The following is a 19,553-nucleotide window of genomic DNA, read 5'->3' on the forward strand; positions in this document are numbered from 1 at the left end:
TTACTAACAACAGTAAAATATAATAGTATATCAGTCTTTTACTTTTACTTTTAATAGCCTGCTTAAAGTGTTTTTCTGATTATACTTTAACTTAAGTGATGTTGAATACCGACTGCACCGCTGGCCTGCAGGCTGTTTGACTTACTGTCAATACTGTGCAGCAGCATAACTATACAGTATGTACACAATCTGTGGTGAGATATGTGCAAATCAGATCCTTGAAGTTTTAGAGCCCTGGGTGTTTAACCTCTCCTCGGCCAAATAAATCACACCCAGCTTTTCCCAGTGAAAAAAAAAAAAAAAATGTGGACCACGCTGCTTGTTGCTGTGCTGGAGGAGCTGCTGCTGTCATAAAAGGGACTTCCTTCACAGGGAGCTTTATGGCACCATAATGTCATTTGTTATATGGGTATGTTAACAATGCGCCGTATCTGGAAATATTTGGTTTTGACCAGGTGGCGCACGCAACAAAACGTTTTTCTATTTAATAGTGGAGATATAACTTGGAGCTGTCATGCAGATTGGCGACGTGATTGATGGCGGGCACAGCTTCTCGTTTCTTACAACGTCCCTGCAATCAGTAGACGGAGGCAGAGAAGGATTTAAAAAAAAAAAAAAAAAAAAAAAAAAAACGGTTTTAAAACGTGTGTTGTCGTAGATTAAAACCTAAACAGTCTAAATGATGAGAAATGTTTTCCTGTCATGTCGGAAATAGGCCTAATTAAATAAAGACGGAAATGTAGCCTAAGGCTTGTAAATTCCTAACTGAAAAAAACTCCCCCAAAAGTTAATGTTTAAACCCTAACTACATAGGCTAATTGACAAAACTGAAAAGGCAGGATTTGTTGAATCGGATCATTTAAAAGTGATAATTTATTTGAGAAATTAATAACAATATACAGCTTCGGAAAGCATATGTTTACAGCCTAACGGCTATGCTTTTTCATGCTTATTAATCATGTAAAAACACACTCTATAAATAAACTTTATTTCAATACAACCAACCAGAATATCTCAGGCTAAATAATTAACTACATGTAACATAGGGGAAATAAGGGCAAGGCATCGAACAATAGAATCAAATCAAATAAAACACGACCATATGAATGGTCAGAGTACATTTAAAAAGTGCAGGATTTTCAAAGGATCCAAGCGTTCTCATTTGAGTCCGTGCTGCGTCTCCTTGTGTCTCCGCAGGTCCACTTTCCTCTGGAAACCTTTCCCGCACAGGTCGCAGCCGAAAGGCTTGAAGCCTGTGTGTTTCCTGCTGTGCGTGATGAGATTGGAGCTCTGACTGAAGGCCTTCCCGCACACCTGACACTTGTGCGGCTTCTCACCTGTGAGAGATCACACAGTTGGGAAATGTCAATGTAGAGATTATTTTTTGGGGGGGCCTTTTAATTGATAGGACAGTTGGGGGGTTGAGAAAGGGGGAAGACGTGCAGCAAAGGGCCCGCAGGTCGGAATCGAACCCTAGGCCGCTGCCGTAAGGACTGAGCCTTGGTACATGGGGCGCTCAACCAGGTGAGCCACCGGGCGCCCCGGTAGAGACATTTTTAAGCATTACGCACGGTGAGGCATTGACAAAATGGGTCGTTTATTTATTTTTTATTTTTTTGCATTTATCGATGCCAGTCTGACCAGCGTCTCACCTGTGTGGATGAAAGTGTGTTTTTTCATGTCGGACTTCTGGTGGAACCTCTTCCCGCAGTACTGGCACGGGTACGGACGCGTGTCCGAGTGGATGAGCAGGTGCGTGGACAGCGTGGAGGAGCGCTTAAAGCTTTTGCCGCAGATTTTACAGCTGAAGCTCCTTTCCTGTAAAACACATGAAATAGCCTATCAGTGCGGAATTCCTTAAAACGTTTGATTTAACTGCAGGAATACAGTAAAAGGTCAGACTGGTTAGGGACGTTGTGGTGGCAAATACGTGATCCGGAGGCCTTGGTTTTCCAGGATGTGGGCCTTTTGAGTTGTTATAGCAACTTCTGCAGAGGCCTACCTGCGAGTGGACCGCTCTGTGCTGATCCAGGCTCACTGCGTGTCCGAAGGTTTTCCCGCAGATCCCGCACTCAAACGGCCGCGTCCCGCTGTGCGACCGCCGAACATGAACCTCCAACCCGTGAGGCGTGGAGAACACCTTTGGAAATACGGATGCCATTTTTATTTCGCTTTCAAACTAATAACGGGGTAAATAGCCTATAGGCTACTGACCCCAAAGCCGGTCACCCATTTTTATCTTTGAAATGACATTTAAATGAAGCTTGAATATAATGGGCATCACAAATAAAACATCACTAAGATCATATGTAACATCTCACCAACCTATCAAAACAAATGGGTTATTATGGTTTGGGTCACGTAGGCCTAAGGCTTCAGTAAACATTGATTAACGTACCTTGGAACATTTAATGCACTTATAGGAGCCACTTGACTCGATGTTAGAGCAAATTAAGTCATTTTCAGACTTGATCTCCGCACCGCGGGGCTTCTGTTTTACATCCACACACAGCCCGTCTTCAGCCCGCATCCTGCACATTTGGTGGGCCGTTGAGGGAAAGTCCTGGTAGCATCCGGCCACCTGGCCCCGCTGTGCGTAAAGCGGCTCGGCGCCGCTGTCCTCTGCGCCGTAGATGCTGACGGGTAAGTGAGGCTCCCTGGGGCCCTGGAGGTGGCGATGATACGAGCCCTGAACCAGATGCCTCAGCTCAGAGCCGGAGTACGCCGTCCAGGAGTAAGGAAAGAGCGGGATGTTGAAGTGTTGGCCGTCCTCGGCTGCTGGAGTGGAGCATTTCTCTGAATCTGGAAGTTCATATGGATTTAATGTGAGTGGATATTCTAACTGATAAATGCGATCTGCAGTTCATGACGTGTCTTCAAATTTGATCATTTTGAAATGGCATTGGGCCTTACTGGAAATGGCGTGACATGCGTAATATTAACTTTAGACCACAGTAAACAACGGAAACCCTCAAGTCCCCGCATCAAAGTGTTGCAGCTTACATTTAACAAATAGATAGCTGTGGTGCAAGAAGTATAAAGACTGATGACTGACAAGATATTTGTCTTGTTTTCAATGAAAAATGTAGGCCATTATAACATTAGTATTCATTGATTCCCCTATTTGATTTACACTTTTTTTTTTTTTTACAATTTATTCATGCCTATATTTGATTTACAAATCTTTTTTTACAATTTATTCATGCCTATACTTAATCTGGGTTCTCCTTCATAACAATCAAAAAAGTATTAACAGTGCTGGAAATGATCAAAAGATGTTACCCACTCATAAAGCTGATATGGATTGAAAACTAACATTTTAAATGTAGCTATACAGTATATAAGCTCACTTGTCTAATGATAATGACACCCTCACAGTTACAGATATGCCTGACACGAAACTTTGCGTTATCTTTTAATAGTCTCCTGACACTTCTCAAAAACAACTGTAGAAAAAGTCTGGATGAAAACAGACCTGGCGAGGAGGAGGGAGACGGGGGACGCCAGAAATCACAGTCGGAGGATCTGTCACACACGCTGCCTCCGCAGCTCAGCGGGGAGCTGGAGGACAGCGAGCCCGGGGACAGCAGCCTGGACCCGGGGGACAGTCTGTCAGCGCCGCCGCTCACATCATCCTGCGGCTCCAAGTTGGACTCAAACCCCGCCTGAGAGTTGGTCTCTAATGACAGCCGAGGAGAGCAATGAATCCGACGAACTGTGCAACTGGTGTCTATTTGTAGATGGAGGAAATTAAATCGGATGTGAAATCATTTCCACGGGCACGAATCGCTCTCACTGGCGTTATTAAACAAGTTTTCGTGCGTAATTGCGCACAAATGAACCTACCTGCGCACACGTGTGCCAGAAAAGGGTCCAGTCCACTGCAGTCGTCGTGCAGGTACCGGGGCTGGTGGTAGCTGTGGGCCCTTTTACTCTTCACCAGGAAAGACCTCGGCATGTTGTTGTTGTTTTTTCTTTTTGGTTTCGGTGCTGCTCGGGTCTGAAATCCTCCGCTCCACTTCTCTCCGCTCCACGCTGCTCTGACTTTATCTCTGGACAGATTGGAACACTACTGGTTGTCAAGCGAGACTGCGTTGGGATTTTTGGCAGGCTATTACGCATGCGCAGAGAGGCCGTATCGTTTACCAGGTGTCGCGGGGCAGGTGGCCAAAAGCGGGACCACTACCCCCCTCCCGCCACGAAGGATCCCGGTAGATATGGGACTGGAGAGGACGTATTGTATGTCCTTGATCGCAGTAAATGTGACGGAGGAATCAGATAAGAAGAAGTTTACAGGGAAGTTTTATAGAGTTTACTATATGCTTATGTTAGCTAGTTAGTTAGACTAAGGCTTTAACAAGTTGAGTGCGTGATATGAATAAACCGATAGCATTACCACACGGTAGACTTTTCTTAAAAAGAAAAACAATATATATTTATACGGATAAAGAGTTTTTTTTTTATTATCAATTATTCATTTCCAATTGGTGTCCAGTTGGAAAAGCTGCTTGAACATCGCAATCAATTAAAATATTTAAAACCGAGATTGGATACGTGCGCTTGCCAGTCTGCTTACAATGCCATAGAGATTCCCGTTACAAGCGGTGGTCCTTTTTGAACGATCGTCAAGACCGAAGGATTCAAACACGGGCCGGTAACAATGTCATTCGTGATGATGCGTACAAAAACGTGCGTGTTGTGGTTGGATCCACGCAGGCAGAGCGTGGCCGTGATGGATAAGAATGACCTATTTGTTGGACTGGTTGTAAATTGATCCTGTTAATGAGACGCGCACGGCCGCTCTGCGCAACAGCCTGCCGGTGGGGAGCCCAAGTATCCCTTTACAGTTAACACTGCTTCAGCTTACCCGCGCTGACTCCAGCCGGACCTGACTGTTTTACATCATTAACCCCCCCATCTCCCGGCCCACGCTCAGCCCCAATTAGGCCGTCCAGTGAAAGAACATGCGGAATAGGATACGCCGAGTGCCGAGTGGAATGGTGAAAATAGGATGAATGGAATTCATCGTGTACGAAAAAAAAGTTTTCAGTGGAAATCTGTCAGGCTCAAATCATGGCAAAGATTTGAGCGCTGCCTCCTCGTTCAAGGTCGGACCAAAGCAAAGCGATATCGATTTATTTTCTTTTTCCCCTCCGATGTGGGAACACAGTTTGTTTGATGCAGCTGCGACAAGTTAAGAGAGCTGCAAGCAAAGCGCAGATAGCCGAGGCATATACAGCTGAAACACATGTCCCATACTCACACACAGCACCGACGGCTGCAGGTGTCCCGGCTCTTGAGGACCATACACACACATAACACACACACACACACACACACACACACACACAGACAGACTGTCCTGAACTCTGTCCACATTTAGTCTGAATATCAGTCACAAGCTGCAGAGAGACCACAAAACCCTGTGCTCCTCAGACTGAGACACACACACACACACGCACACACACACACACACACACACACACAACACACACACCCTCCCCCCCTCTCACTCTCAGAAATTAATTTTCATGTTAGTCAGCCATGACAGTTAAACAAAAACACTGATTCGTGTTTTGATAAATGAGTCCATGGGTGACATAATCTTTGCACATTTGCATCAGTACAAAAATAAATCAGTTAAGTTGCTTTTCAGAATTGATTTCCTTTCATTAGTACAAGCTGTTATTCTCATTTAAAGTCTGGATCCCTCATTTAAAGTCTGGATCCCTCATTTAAAGTCTGGATTACTCATTTAAAGTTTGGATTACTCATTTAAAGTTTGGATTACTCTTTCTTTGTGGAATTATAAATACAAAATGTTACATTTCTGGGACTCGTTTCACTTTAGACCACATTTCATGTTGGTGATTGGCATTTTTCTGATAACTCCTATCATGCCAGTACTTGGCCTTCATTAGAATGAATTAAAGTATGATTCTTAAAGGTTTCATATGCTGAAAAGGGTCAAAAAGCGTCCAACAAAATCTAATTCTCACCTCTGCGTGGTTTCTCACACAGAAGGCCACGAGCAAAGACGAAACCAAACTGTTAATTCTCTTTTTTACCTGCAGAATTGAGATGATTTCAGACTTGAAAGCAAAGTTTAGTTCATGTCAGATTATTGCCACAAACACATGGCAACCTACAGTATGGGCAGATCATGGTGGCTCAATCACATCTCAGGAAAGACATTCAGCTGAAATATATTGTTATATAGAATATATTATGGAATTCAGCTGCTGACATTGACAGCATTCAGACGGTCCTCGTCAGAAAAAAAGTGAACATTCAAACTCAGAGTAACACACTGACTCAGAACAGGAAACCAAGCGCAGAGTGGAGAAGACGCTATCAGTGTTGCCACAGCCTCTTGTCTCTCTGTAACCCCCAACCCCCTCCACCACGTCTTCCCCCACAGACCTTGATTCTCGCTCTTTAGAGTCTTACAGCAAGTATGTGATTGAAATAGAAGCCCAATCGCAGTGATCACAACTAGGGGAAAGTGTGTGTGTGTGTGGGGAGGTTTCTTGTATTTATGCTTTGCTTTTTCGCAGCAGCACTTTTTTTTGTTGTTGTCAAAGGTGCGGATCACAGTCGCAGGGTTAAATAAAGACTTGTGCTGGTGAGCCATGAGGTTATTTTTCTCAAGCTCAAGTCCTTTCGGCCCTCACAAGGATAGAGAGAGACTGTGAGGACTCCTCATAGTTTTAAATATACCTGAGGCTTTCGTACCACATGTATGTGAATGCTGTCAAGAGGAGCAGAGTGCTCACACGGCGGCTTGTCAAAAGCCAAGTCTTGGACTCAGTGCAATTCAGTTTAAAGTGAGATGTATATACAGTACCATGTGTTTGTACCATTTGCTAAAAAAAAGTGTCCATTTTTGGCTACATGTCACAATATATGGAAACAATGATGCAAACGGTAACACAAGTTATTAGTCTGTATATATATATATATATATATATATATATATATATATATATATATATATTCCTTTTGCATGCAGACTGTAATAAGTCAGTTGATGTATTTCTATGGGTTGCCATTTCAAAACTGGCCAGGGACAGCGGAGGCACATTAGCCTGTGGAGCTAACTCTGGCTTATTTTAAGCTACTATGCTTTTGATTAATAAGCACTGTCCCTGTCAAATACTCAAATGGAGAAAGTGATCAAGTCGGTGAAGTGGCTCAGTGAAATCATGTTACACAACAATATCAAGCTGAAGTTTGCTAACATAAACCAACATTAGCCTCCATAAGACACTGGTCATATACCAGACCAAAACTCCCGAGCGTTTTCGAATTAGGCCAAGGTGCGTTTTAATGGCCGTGGATTCAACTCTTCATTTGTAAGAGAGTTTTTAAAATGTACATAGCCTCGGTCTTAAGTGAGACTGCTGACAAGTGAAACTCAAACACTTCTTGCAGACTCAAATAGAAAGAAGGGGGTACAAAAGTCACTCAGTCTTTTCTGCAGTTTTATACTTCCAGGAATTCAGAGAAGAATTTAAACCACAGATCTTATTTTATTTTTTGTCATACAAAATCACAAAAAGTAGATTTGGCACAGTGTACTGCATTGCAATGGATTCATGCCATGATATCCTATTGTGGCTAAACTGTCTTTCCCTGGGTTAGTCTCTGTTTAGTCCCAGGCTCTCAGTGTGAGCGTTCACCTCTGCACCTCCACTCTGTGAAACCACATCACGCTATCTCATTCCCTCACAGTTTCCTTTGGCTCCAGAACTCTAACCACAGTGTAACAACCTCCTCCCTCTCCCTTTTAAACTATCTCAGTCCCTTTCCCTCCAGCTACAATCTGATTTTAATCCCTTTCCTTAGGTTTAACTGCATAAGGCAACCCCCTTTCCCCCCCCCCCCCTCCCTGCCAGTCCGAATCTCATCGAGCTCTCAGCTGGCCCCAACTGCAGCCACCAGATAGGGACCGAGTGTGAACACAATGAATGATTTACTGGACGCTGCTGACCGCAAGACAGTTATTCTTTCACACAGGAGGTCCACAAACGTATTGTTTTTTTTCTCGCCTATACTCTCACTTCATATTTTTTTTTTTTTTTTTTTTGGTCCTGCAGCAGAAAGGGGAGCTTTTGTCCAACTCTTAACTGCTGTATGATCAAATACCCCAAAGGTCCTAAAATCTTGGCCCAGGGTCAGCGAGGCCACGATTTCTAAGTAAAAAAAAAAAAAAAAAAAAAACTGGAAGAAACTCTCACGTTATACTAAACAGATGTTTGGATTTATGCTGTAAACACTCCACAAATCACCTCCCTCATCCATCACTGTGATCAGCAGCTCCCCTTGTTTGTAACCAGCCCGTTTCTGGTTGTAAATTTCCCTCCCAGATAGTGAGAATATCATCGTGGGGACGTTGGTGTGGTGTGGATGTGAAGAAACCTGCTCGGTGTTTCCTGGTCATTGTGTCTCTGTGCACGTCTCGGGGTTGAGGTGGCCGTTTGAAAGGTCAGAGTTCAACATGCATAGTCATGCCTAAATAAGCCTGCAGTTCATGTGTGTGTCTATGCATTCTTTTATTTCCTGTGTTGGGTGCTTTTAAATACTTTTCATAGCGTTTACACTGCTGGAGATATGTAAATAATCTTGGCTATCATGTAGATTGTTTTTTTGTTGAAAATATTTCCTCCCCGAACCCACTTTCTCTCCCATTTCTGCTCTGTTACAAGTGGCAGTCTGTTTCAGCTGATGCTCTATTATCTGTAGTCAGTCCCTCGGTAGCGTTCACACAGAAAACACCACTCTGTCTGTTTCTGCATGGTGTGTAAAACACTGTTCACATGATGGAGGGGGGAGAAAAAAGGCTGGGCTTTCACACAGAAAATTTAACTCTGCACCATCTCTGCGGTTGCAGAAATATGCTGTCTGGTGTTAAAGTTGGCAAAACTCATTTTAGTTTTCAGCAAACCTGATTTGGTTTTTGCTGTGTGTGCATCCAGGTGAACTAATTTTTAACCGTATTGTATATCGATATCATTCGAACGCTGAAAAATATGTGGCAGGTTAATGAGGTATATGTTGCGCTTGTAACTACACCTGTTTCTCTTCTTTGTTATGAACTACAAATGGCTAAGGACCTTTACCATATTTCTGCATGCACATGAAAATAAATCCATCTGCAATGAGCAATGAGAAAGAGGCAGGAAAGACAGCAGCAACAGTGTGTTTCTTGTCAACAAAGTGCAGTGTTCTTATCTGTGGTGTGCCTGTTAACACATTTGTTGATGTGTGAATTTCTGCAAGTCATTTCTAGTCCAGTTGTGTCCTCAAAGTCATCTTTTTTCAATTCTATTTTGTGACTTTTAGGATTGAAAACACGAGCCGGCAGCACGCAAAACAACTACTGGTGGATCTCATTGTTGATATTACACAAGTACGGCAGGCAAAAAGCAACATATCAAAATGTAGGACGAGGAAAGACAAGTGGACAAATGTACTACTAGTTTTACCCATTTGTTACTGACCCCACCCTCCGCCCCAGGCCGAACCCCTGTTAACCACTGACTACTGCTGCAGAGGGATGACTGGACAGTTGCTTTTCTTTTCTTGTGAAATCAGTTCTGCAGAAGAGAGAGCTTGAGCGACTGCGAGTGAGCTGTCCACAAGAGTGACTTTGACTTTTCTTATCTAACACTGAGAACATCTGCACCGTGACACTGGGGGATATTATCTGTCTCTGCTCGAACGGAAAAGCGGAACACTCTAGTTCCTTTTTTTCAGTAGTTGTCGATAGAGCTAACAGATAAACTCCCACTGAACTACTGGTTTCATCATTTCACCAAGTAATCATTCTCGGATTTCTTTTTTCCACAAAACAAAATTTGTCAAATGGACGCTGAATTGTCAATGAAAAGCAGCCTTCTTGCTCAGTCCTACATGAATAAAACTTGTATCACACAATATTTCAAATCTAAACTTATAACTAAATCCCGTCATCTTGGGGGGTCACTAGTTTTGGAGGTGGCATATAAGTACATTTACTCAAGTAGGCCTTCTGTACTTTTTTTCCACATAGGTTACTTGCTCTTTAATTGAGTTTTCAATTTTATGCTACTTTAAAATAATTTTGGAAAATACACTTATATGCTTTCTCACTCAGTTAAAATAAAAAAAAGATTGATACCACTCTCATGTCTAAATATGAAGCTACATCCAGATGCCACTTAGTTTAGCTTAGCTTAGCATAAAGACTGGAAATGGGGAAATGGCTAGCCTGGCTGTGTCCAAAGGGTAACAAAATCTGCCTAAACCAGCACCTATAAAGCTTTTAACATGTTATAGCTTGTTTGTTTAATTCATACAAAAACTAAGGTGTAAACAAGGGTTCTGTTTCTGCACTATTTCAAAGGAATTAGGTTGACATTTTGGAACCACTGTTATTTCCTTTTTTTGCGCTAAAGTCAGCTGAAAAGATTGATAACGCGCTCATGTTTGTGCTGTAAATAGGAAGCTACCGCTTGCAGCCAGCTAACTTAGCTCAGTCACTGTGCCCAGGCCAAGAAATTGTCCAGCACATAACCCCCTATAAAACCACAACATGTCGTTTTTACACTTGTACAAATTAAACTAACAAATTATAGTGTTAATTCGTGAGCTTTAGAGGAGCTGTTTTTCCCTGTTTCCAGGCTGCTAAGCTAAGCTAAGAGTGTCCTATAGCTTCATATTTAGCTTGCTGTAGAGTGGTATCAATCTTCTCAACTCTCAGCTTAATACTTCCTCCAACACTGTTTAAATTTAAATAACACCAGCTATTTACTGCTGTATCAACAAAGAGTAACTTAAGAACTTCATTACCTCCACCAGGTAATTTGCAGTGAACCTTGACTTAGCGGCACTTTATCATGGCTTCCGTTCAAATGGTTTGATACTGTTAAAGAACAAATACACCTTTTTTTATTTGGTTGTTTTCGGTAACTGTTGTTACATTTGTCCTCTTGTATGCTGTGTTTGCGGTTTTACCCTCTACTGCAAATCAAATTTCCCCCTCGAGGTACAATAAAGGTAAGAACTGCAGTGAATTGAAGGAAGATAGGCCTATGTTTTCGGTTTGTTTGCCTGTCCGTCAGCAGGATTAGGGAAAAACTACTGGCCCCGATTTTCATGAAACTTGGCGGAATAGTGTAACATGGGCCAAGGAAGAACCCAGTTAAATAAACACAAATTATATTTCAGTTTCGTTAACATTGCAAGATAGGGCATGGTCTGCGCCCTCCGAGGGCCCTCCTAGTTTATATAGCACTCTTCTGAACAAAGTTACAAGGTGTTTTACAATAAAAGTAAAACAAGAAAATATACTAAGATAATGACACAAGAAAAATAATGGAGATATAATCATGTCTTTTTTTAACAGCACAGATCAACAAGGCAGAAAATCCAGCTGCTTTGATTTTGTTTCATGTTGCTTCTTGTGTCAGGTGTTGAGTTTTTGGAAATTCCCTTAGTCTGTTCCCGGATATCAGGACTGTTATCTGTGCAGTCCTGCGTCTGAGTATACTCCTGTCCGTGTCCATGACCACTGGGACCTGATGAGTAATGCTGAGCCCTTTGAATGACACCACTCATATTAATCACAGCAGAGTTCAATGGGTGTATCAGCAGCAACGCCATTCCGGTGTTTGGAAATAGGGGGATCCACCGTGTAAGAAGCATGTTACTTTTACTGTTTTTGTTACTCATGTCACTCTTTTTGTCACCGACAAAAAATACTTTTTAGTCACAATTTTGCATTCACACAGGATTATCTGTAGAAGAAAAAAAAACTATAAAGATATATTTTTTAAATTGTATGCTAAACATTCTAACCACAAGGTCCCTTTAGTAGCTGTTTTGGAGCTTTCTATCCCACTTGTTACAGAAGTGTAGCCTAGGCCTACTGTAAATGTTCATTTTTTTCTTCTTTTTTTTTTCCTTATAGCACCTAAAAGTTTCAACGCCATGTTGTAAACAGTTTCACTTCTTAAATATTTTTGACCTATGAAACAGTAAACAATCTATGAGAAAACTTAAGCTGCCCACCTGCGTACAAAAAATCTGTCCCCTGATTCAGACAAAAAAATCCACTCATGCTTCCGAGGTATCATCCTTTTGACATTTCCAGCCGTCATCATCATCAGTTTCTTAAGTAACTCTATTTCACAACAGGGAAGGAAGATACATAAACAGAGCTCGCCTCACTAACTATCACAGAGTGTCAGGTTGTCTGAAAGCAAACAGGCCTCATCATAGCGTGTGTCCGACATATTGAAGATCTTCATTAAACCATTTCAATTGCTAAATCTTTCTCTTTTCGTCCCCGCAATAGCCAATTGGGTTTGGGATTCATATATTCATGAGCTCTCCCCAAACTAACTGGTTGATACAAGGCACATGTAAGTGGTTATAATAATGATAATTTACTCCTTCTTCTTCTTCTTATTTTATTTAAATTGTTCATAATTTTACCTCTTTCCTTCTTTTAAATGCATTCAAATATTTGTAATTGTATTTGTAATAACTGTTGTGAAATTGTCTTCTCTTATCCGTGTTTTGTTTTGTAAAGCACTTAGGGCTGCATTTCTCGTAAAAAACTAAAAAAAGAAGTGCTCTATTAATAAAGCCTTGGTATCATTATTTAACTACAACAACAACTGGCTATGGACCTTTTTCACAGCAGACATGTTAACTTGTCATAGGCTAGTAGGAAAAGCACAACTGAAATTGATAACTTTAACGATGGTTCAATTCCATCAAGCGTCCCAGTGAGCTATTTCAGTGAGTCAGCATGCACAATACCAGGGTCTCTCCTAAGTGGAATGCAGCCATCATTAATGGTTTTGAATACACCTGTGCTTTTCCTACTATGACATGTCAACATGTCTGCCGTGGAAAATGTCTATTAGTAGTATTAATAGAGAATTCAGCTCCAGAAATACAGAAATAAATCGTTTTTGTATACATGTAACATACACTAAAGATCTGAATCACTGTGCAGAAAAAGAGTGAACCGGTGCTGTGTCCGTGTCGCTGCTGCCCCCTGCCGGTCCATGCGTGTTGTCCACCGGGGCGGCAGGGGGCGCTGCCTGCTCAACAGATGGCCCCACTCGTGAGGAAAAGTTGCCAGGTCAACTTCCGCCGCAAAGAGACACATCTGAGTCCAAGAGGAAGGCGAGCAAAATCCGCCTAAAATGGTGAGTAAACAATATCGATATACATTCAGTGCAGACACTCTGGGTGTGTAGAGATTTGTTAGATGGTAGAAAAGGGTTTCCACCCGTTTGAGTGTCAGATGTTCGTGGATGACCCGCGGTTGTTCGGTCGCACCGTGCCGGCGAGCTGCTGTGCTCCAGCGTGGCGCCTCAGTGGCTGACGAAACCTCCGCTGACTTAACGTTACGTTGCAGGACACTCACACCAAGCTGTTAATAACCCATTTAAGCGATTTTATATGGCATTGTCAACACAGTGAAGTTTAAAATAGCTGACTTTTTTTGTGTGGTACGTATGCTACGCTTCCGGTTACAGCCGAGCATGGTAACACCATGGCTATGCTTTCCTTCTTAGGGTTTCGTCAAAGTGGTGAAGAACAAGGCCTACTTCAAGAGATACGAAGTCAAATTCAGGAGAAGGAGAGGTTAGACAATATTCTCAACACATCAGCTTTACAGCCTTTATTATTACGCATCATAAGGCTTTTTGTATCATTAAAATAGTGCTTCACTAATGTTTGGCTCTTATGTCTAACTTACAGAGGGAAAAACGGACTTCTTTGCCCGCAAGCGCCTGGTTGTGCAGGACAAGAACAAGTACAACACGCCCAAGTACCGCATGATCGTCAGGTTCTCCAACAGGGACATCTGCTGCCAGGTCAGTGACTGGGAGAACGAGGGGAAAGCTCATGTGGTCACACATTGGAAATAACCTGACTCCCCATTCTCTGTCTCTCTTGTCCAGATTGCTTATGCAAAGATTGAAGGAGACCATATTGTGTGTGCTTCTTACTCTCACGAGCTTCCCAAATATGGCATCACTGTAGGCCTCACTAACTATGCTGCGGCCTACTGCACTGGGCTGCTGCTGGCTCGCCGGGTAAGACCACACACACAGACACACAGAAAGTTGCAGGTGTCAGCACATAAAGAGATTATGAGATTTGTGCTGACTTTGCGCTTCAGATGTCAGATATAGGCCATTGTATGATATTTTAAAATGAGTAAGAGTGTGTGGTCATTGTGTGTTTGCTGCTGTAACAGTTTTCTCACATCCTCTTTTGAACCTTCCTCCTCTTTGTTCTTAGCTGCTGCACAAGTTTGGCATGGATCAGGTGTACGAGGGCCAGGTGGAGGTGACGGGAGATGAGTTCAACGTGGAAAGCGTTGACGGACAGCCCGGTGCCTTTACCTGTTACCTGGATGCAGGCCTGGCCAGAACCACCACAGGGAACAAGGTTTTTGGAGCGCTGAAGGGGGCAGTAGATGGAGGCCTGGCCATTCCTCACAGGTCAGTATGATGAGATGATGAGCATTTAATTTAGTCTTAATTTTTTTTTTTTTGCTACTTCACCTCTGCACCAGATGTGTGGTTTCAAGTTAGGATTCAAAGTTCTGCAACAACCAAAATGTGTGCTTGAGGTTTACTTCCAAACTAAGCATGATGTGATTGCACCAATACAAGTCACTTACCTCTCAGAAGTAACATTTTTGAAAGAGACGATATTAGGTGTGTTTGCACTTGTGGGGGTGATGACAAACTGGTCCAGTTTGTGGTTCCTGGTTCTCCTCTGCTTCTTGATGATGATACAAAGCCCGCTGAGCAAAATGTAGTTGGTCCTTCATTTGCATTAGCTGATGTTTACTGTCCTTTCAAGACGGGGCTGAGAGAAGCGAGACGAACCAAAGCAAACATCACGTCATTGTCTCGGTGTGATTATTTTAGCAGAGCACTGTAGGAAGGATGACTACAATTACAAGAAACCACAATTCATTTTTGAAGGACAAAACATTAGAAAAGTGCAAAAAGTCAGTTGCTAGTCAGCTGAGAGTTAGTGTTTGGAAATGCTGACTTGACTCGGTCACTAATCCTAATGTGCTTTCTGCCCTTCCTTGTTCCTAGCCTGAAACGTTTCCCCGGCTACGACACAGAGAGTAAAGAGTTCAACGCCGAGGTGCATCGGAAACACATCATGGGCATGAACGTGGCCGACTACATGTCCTACCTGATGGAGGAGGACGAGGACGCCTACAAGAAACAGTTCTCTCGCTTCATCAAGAACGGAGTCACGCCAGACACGGTACGAACAAAGACGTCACGCGACACATTCAGGCTGCAGTAAAGCACCTCTGGCGATAGTTGAATGTGCAACCTCATCGTCCATTCTTTCGGCCAGATTTGCGTAATATAAAATTCTCTTAATTTATATTTATGCCAGTGTCACGAATGAAATTGCTGCACTTAAGTTCAAACATCCTTTGGGAGTCCTGTGATACACATCCTCCTGAGGAGAGAGTTCAGTGATGGCAGGTAATGAAAAACCGAAGTCATGGATTCATGTTTTGCATTTGATGCACATCACTCTGCGTCAAGTAATTGTTTTTAATATAAAAGTGATTGGTTCTTGGTACTTGTAGTCAGGACATGGATAGGAGAAATATTTACAGCACGGTTAACTGGAAGTCATGTAAAATGGAGCCGAATACGTTTTATGGCTGACCAATATTAGTTGATTGCATATATATCTATATTGGCGTATAGTTTGCTCAATAAGCAGTACATAAATACCTACAGTATGTTTGAGGTTATTACAAACGGGCCTCCATTACATTATTTGTCCACCAGAGTGCACTGACAAGTTTATTTTGAAATTATAAAATGTTACTCAGTACATATTTTCATCATACTTCTCTAATGACCAAGTTCAAAGGGGCTGTAATTGATATTCAAGACATTAAAATAGCAATAAACAAACTATTTTGCTATGTAAAGATATGAGTAATGGCGGCCTGAGCAGAGAGGTGTGGGTGGGTGGCCGGTCAGCCTGCGTGTGCATGTAATGTTATCTCTCATTCGGTCTTATCAGTATGTACAAGATGACAATTGCAACAGTAAAGGTACAATCTGTGGACCCGCACTGAACTGTCCACAAACCACCCCGAAGCCCAGTGCTCAAATGTCACGTCTCCTCAGCAGCTGCATAATTTGTGCATATTTACATGAGCCTTACTACAATGGTTTAGTTTGTCAGCGATTTCACTGCTGTGTTTGCTGGTTTTCCTCTGCTTCTCGATGATGATACAAAGCACGCTGAGCAAAATGTAGTTGGTCCTTCATTTGCATTAGCTGATGTTTACTGTCCTTTCAAGACGGGGCTGAGAGAAGCGAGACGAACCCTCATGCACAGACTGAAATGCCCCTAGATGTGACTCATTAACACGTGTCGTTTTTGTTCTTACAGGTCGAAGAAATGTACAAGAAAGCACACGCCAGCATCCGAGCAAACCCCGCCCACGAAAAGAAAGCCACAAAAGACGTCAAGAAGAAGAGGTGGGTGCTTATTTCAACGTCATGATTGCATTTCCCTTTTCTGAGCCAGTATTGGTGATGATGCAACGCAACATACACAAAATGTGACTATGTAACACTTAAAATACCCAAGTCACATTATTGATACTCTATGAAAATAACTGCCTGTATTTAAAGCAAGCTCCCTGTCTTAAGTATTGAATAACTTTACTGGGAAGATCCCAGAGCTGAGCTGACAAACCTTTCCCTCTGCTGCGCTGAATGTTAATGGAGCTGTTGTTACGATTCTTTCCGGGCAGGTGGAATCGCGCCAAGTTATCTCTGGCACAGAGGAAGGATCGCGTCGCCCAGAAAAAGGCCAGCTTCTTACGAGCACAAGAGCAAGAAGAAGGGGACGGTTAGGGGCTCCGTTGCAAAAACCCAACACACATCACAGACAAATAAATTTATTACAAACTCAAGCTTTTGTCTTTCCGCCAATACTTTTTTTGAATGAGTTGTATGTGCTTTTAACAGTGATTATCTTGAATCCACATGAATAACTGAAGAATGATAATGCCTCAGTGTGGTGTACAACGGACCTGAACAGATTTAACAGGTTACAGTGGAGCGGTATGGTGTTTAATTGTGTGCAAAATCATGCTGGGCTCTTCAATAAGTAAACATTTTTTTTTTTTTACATTTACAAAATTCAAACAGCATTGACCACAAGCTTGACATGCTCTACAGATCACGTCTGTTTTGAAATGCATTTAAAGTGATTAACAAGTCAGGTTGTCAACAGCAACTTCACAACAAATGTCTGGAAGGGATCATGGAAAATAGTTGATAATCTCCACCTTCACCGGTGGTAAACATTCATAAATGATTTCAGCATGATGTCTATGGCACTGAGATAAAATCCAAAAATATATTGATACAGCACATTACCACAACTGATCTTTTCAGTGAGAAATACGAGTTAATAACATTCACAAATCAAATACATTAATATTCTGTGTCATTGATGCAGCATTGACGATATCACTAGTGTTACAGGTGGAAAATGTTCAGCGTACAGGATGATCCTTGTGGTATATACTAGCTGGGAATGAACTGCCTCACTTAAAAGGACAATTCTGGTGCAAAACGAACCTAGGGGTTAACATGTACGCACTTGAGCGCTCTCTGGGATATGTCATGCTAATTAAATGGTTTTTTTTTTAGCTTGAAACAAGCTAGCACGGACCGCTGATTAGCTTACAACGCTAGTATTCGGGGGCACGGGGAAAGTAAAAACAAATCGCTATTTTATACCACTAAAAAGGCTCAAAATATCACCACGCTTCAACGGTAGCATAATGAGGGTCCCTAAATGTTAACCGAAAGCATTGATAACATTGTAAGCGTACAGACAGTTTATTAAAAAGTTTAGAAAGACAGTGGCTCCCACGAGACGTCAAGACGCCTTTATACGAGAACACGACTGTCTTTATAATTATCTTTTTAATAAACGGTCTGTACACTTACAAGTTCGCAATGCTTCGGTTAACATGTAGGGACCCTCATTATGCTACCGGTAAAGTGTGGCGATATTTTGAGCCTTTTTAGTGGTATAAATAGCTATTTGTTTTTACTTTCCCTGTGCCCCGAATACTAGCGGCGTAAGCTAATCAGCGGTCCGCGCTAGCTTGTTTCAAGCTACAAACACATTAGAGTAGCATGAAACATGTCCCAGAGAACGATCGAGTGGGTACACATCTGTTATTATCCCCTAGGTTTGTTTTGCGCCGGAATTGTCCTTTTAATTCTGCAGACGAGTGACAGGAAAAGCAATGCTCCTTGGCACAGATTGTCCAATTCTCTGGATCCTGTATAGAGGCATTGTCATATGTTGAATTTTGTTCACATTTTTCCTTTAATTTCTCACTAATCTGCAGGCTACTTGTTGAAAGTTAAGTCTCGTGATATTTTTATTATTGTAAAGTATACCCCTGAAAAGACGCAAACCAGGAATTAATTCATTTTGTAATGCCTGTGGAGCCAAAGCCCAATTTGTTCCAAAACCCATAAGACCATGCTATTTAGTATATTTAGAAAAAGATTTTGTATGTCCCAATAGAATAGTATGTCAAATACATTATGCCAAAAATACCAGGATGTCCTACTGCAGCCAGTTAGATTTTGCTGTATGCATACCAACGTGCTTTTCTGGCCATTCGGACCCAAAATCCTCTGCGCGGCATATACGAGCAAAGAAGGTCAAAGTTCAAGGCGCAATGTTATGAAGAAGTATGTTCCAATTGTATGCATACTGCGTGCAATAGTACATACTTTGTAACGGCAGCTGCAGTACATACTACTACTAAGTAAAAAGAAAAATTGGAACACAACCATGGTTAATTTCTTACTGTTGCACTGGGTGACCTTCATTATGATGAACACTTATTTTGAGTTGATGCCACATACACTGTCCAGCTGCTGTAAATACTCACTAGTGCACCAAATGTGTATTAATTTGCAGCTGAAACAAGTCTGCACCATTTACTTCTGTTTGAGTAACCTTGCTATAACTACGGGTCCCAGCTCTTTTAGCAAATTATTTCATAAAAAGAAACGAAAACATGTTGTGACATGTTTTCAAATATTTACACCCTCATTAGGCACCAATTGGCTTGGGGCTGAGTGCAACAGACAGTGTAGTAAAAATCAGAAAGTACTGAAAAAATTAACTTTGGTTTTGTGTCTTTTCACAGGATTTGCTAGAAACAAATATAGAATATCACCAGCCTTATTCTTTAAATGTACACTCCCTGATTATGTCATGGTGTTCAGCAGCAACCTTACCAAAACTAAGGAGCCTATCTACAAATAGTGTCATTTCATTACGCTTTCAACTTTAGCTTTATACAACACTCAACAGATTTTTCAATCCTTGTATTCCTAAAGACGTCAGACCATATCTGCACGATTCTGAAGCGAAAACAGCGATTTGGTCTCTCAGCTCTCGAGACTAATGGCGTTTTTCCATGACGTGGTACC

The 19,553-nt window shown here is 42.0% G+C and overlaps 2 protein-coding genes across 3 annotated transcripts; one reads left to right on the forward strand and one right to left on the reverse strand.

Annotated features, from left to right (window-relative positions):
- Positions 1 to 855: 855 nt before the first annotated feature.
- Positions 856 to 5,434, reverse strand: gfi1aa (growth factor independent 1A transcription repressor a). 2 transcript variants are annotated; one of them, XM_028593899.1, is made up of 7 exons: positions 5,264 to 5,434; positions 3,847 to 4,052; positions 3,476 to 3,730; positions 2,399 to 2,802; positions 2,003 to 2,140; positions 1,653 to 1,818; positions 856 to 1,337 (listed from the first exon to the last, which is right to left on the reverse strand). In XM_028593899.1, the coding sequence occupies exons 1-7, from the start codon at positions 5,377 to 5,379 to the stop codon at positions 1,159 to 1,161; spliced, it is 1,464 nt and encodes a 487-aa protein (XP_028449700.1). In that variant the 5' UTR covers positions 5,380 to 5,434; the 3' UTR covers positions 856 to 1,158. The 2 variants fall into 2 exon arrangements, with proteins under 2 accessions (XP_028449700.1, XP_028449701.1); XM_028593900.1 differs by having other exon boundaries at positions 3,847 to 4,069.
- Positions 5,435 to 13,043: 7,609 nt separating this feature from the next.
- On the forward strand, positions 13,044 to 16,993 carry rpl5a (ribosomal protein L5a). The gene is made up of 8 exons (XM_028593644.1): positions 13,044 to 13,205; positions 13,578 to 13,647; positions 13,765 to 13,880; positions 13,968 to 14,102; positions 14,311 to 14,513; positions 15,126 to 15,303; positions 16,465 to 16,553; positions 16,832 to 16,993. The coding sequence occupies exons 1-8, from the start codon at positions 13,203 to 13,205 to the stop codon at positions 16,932 to 16,934; spliced, it is 897 nt and encodes a 298-aa protein (XP_028449445.1). The 5' UTR covers positions 13,044 to 13,202; the 3' UTR covers positions 16,935 to 16,993.
- Positions 16,994 to 19,553: the final 2,560 nt, after the last annotated feature.

Source organism: Perca flavescens, chromosome 12, assembly GCF_004354835.1.
Source record: "Perca flavescens isolate YP-PL-M2 chromosome 12, PFLA_1.0, whole genome shotgun sequence".
Classification (NCBI taxonomy): Eukaryota; Metazoa; Chordata; class Actinopteri; order Perciformes; family Percidae; genus Perca; species Perca flavescens.

Excerpts from the sequence above, each read along its gene's own strand:
- gfi1aa (XM_028593899.1), bottom strand. The coding sequence starts at position 5,379 with ATGTGGACAGAGTTCAGGACAGTCTGTCTGTGTGTGTGTGTGTGTGTG. Across the intron at positions 4,053-5,263 it reads TGCAGCCGTCGGTGCTGTGT|AGATAAAGTCAGAGCAGCGT; the intron begins GTGAGTATGGGA and ends CAATCTGTCCAG. Across the intron at positions 1,819-2,002 it reads ACAGAGCGGTCCACTCGCAG|GAAAGGAGCTTCAGCTGTAA; the intron begins GTAGGCCTCTGC and ends TGTGTTTTACAG.
- rpl5a (XM_028593644.1), top strand. Across the intron at positions 13,881-13,967 it reads ACAGGGACATCTGCTGCCAG|ATTGCTTATGCAAAGATTGA; the intron begins GTCAGTGACTGG and ends TCTCTTGTCCAG. Across the intron at positions 15,304-16,464 it reads ACGGAGTCACGCCAGACACG|GTCGAAGAAATGTACAAGAA; the intron begins GTACGAACAAAG and ends TTGTTCTTACAG.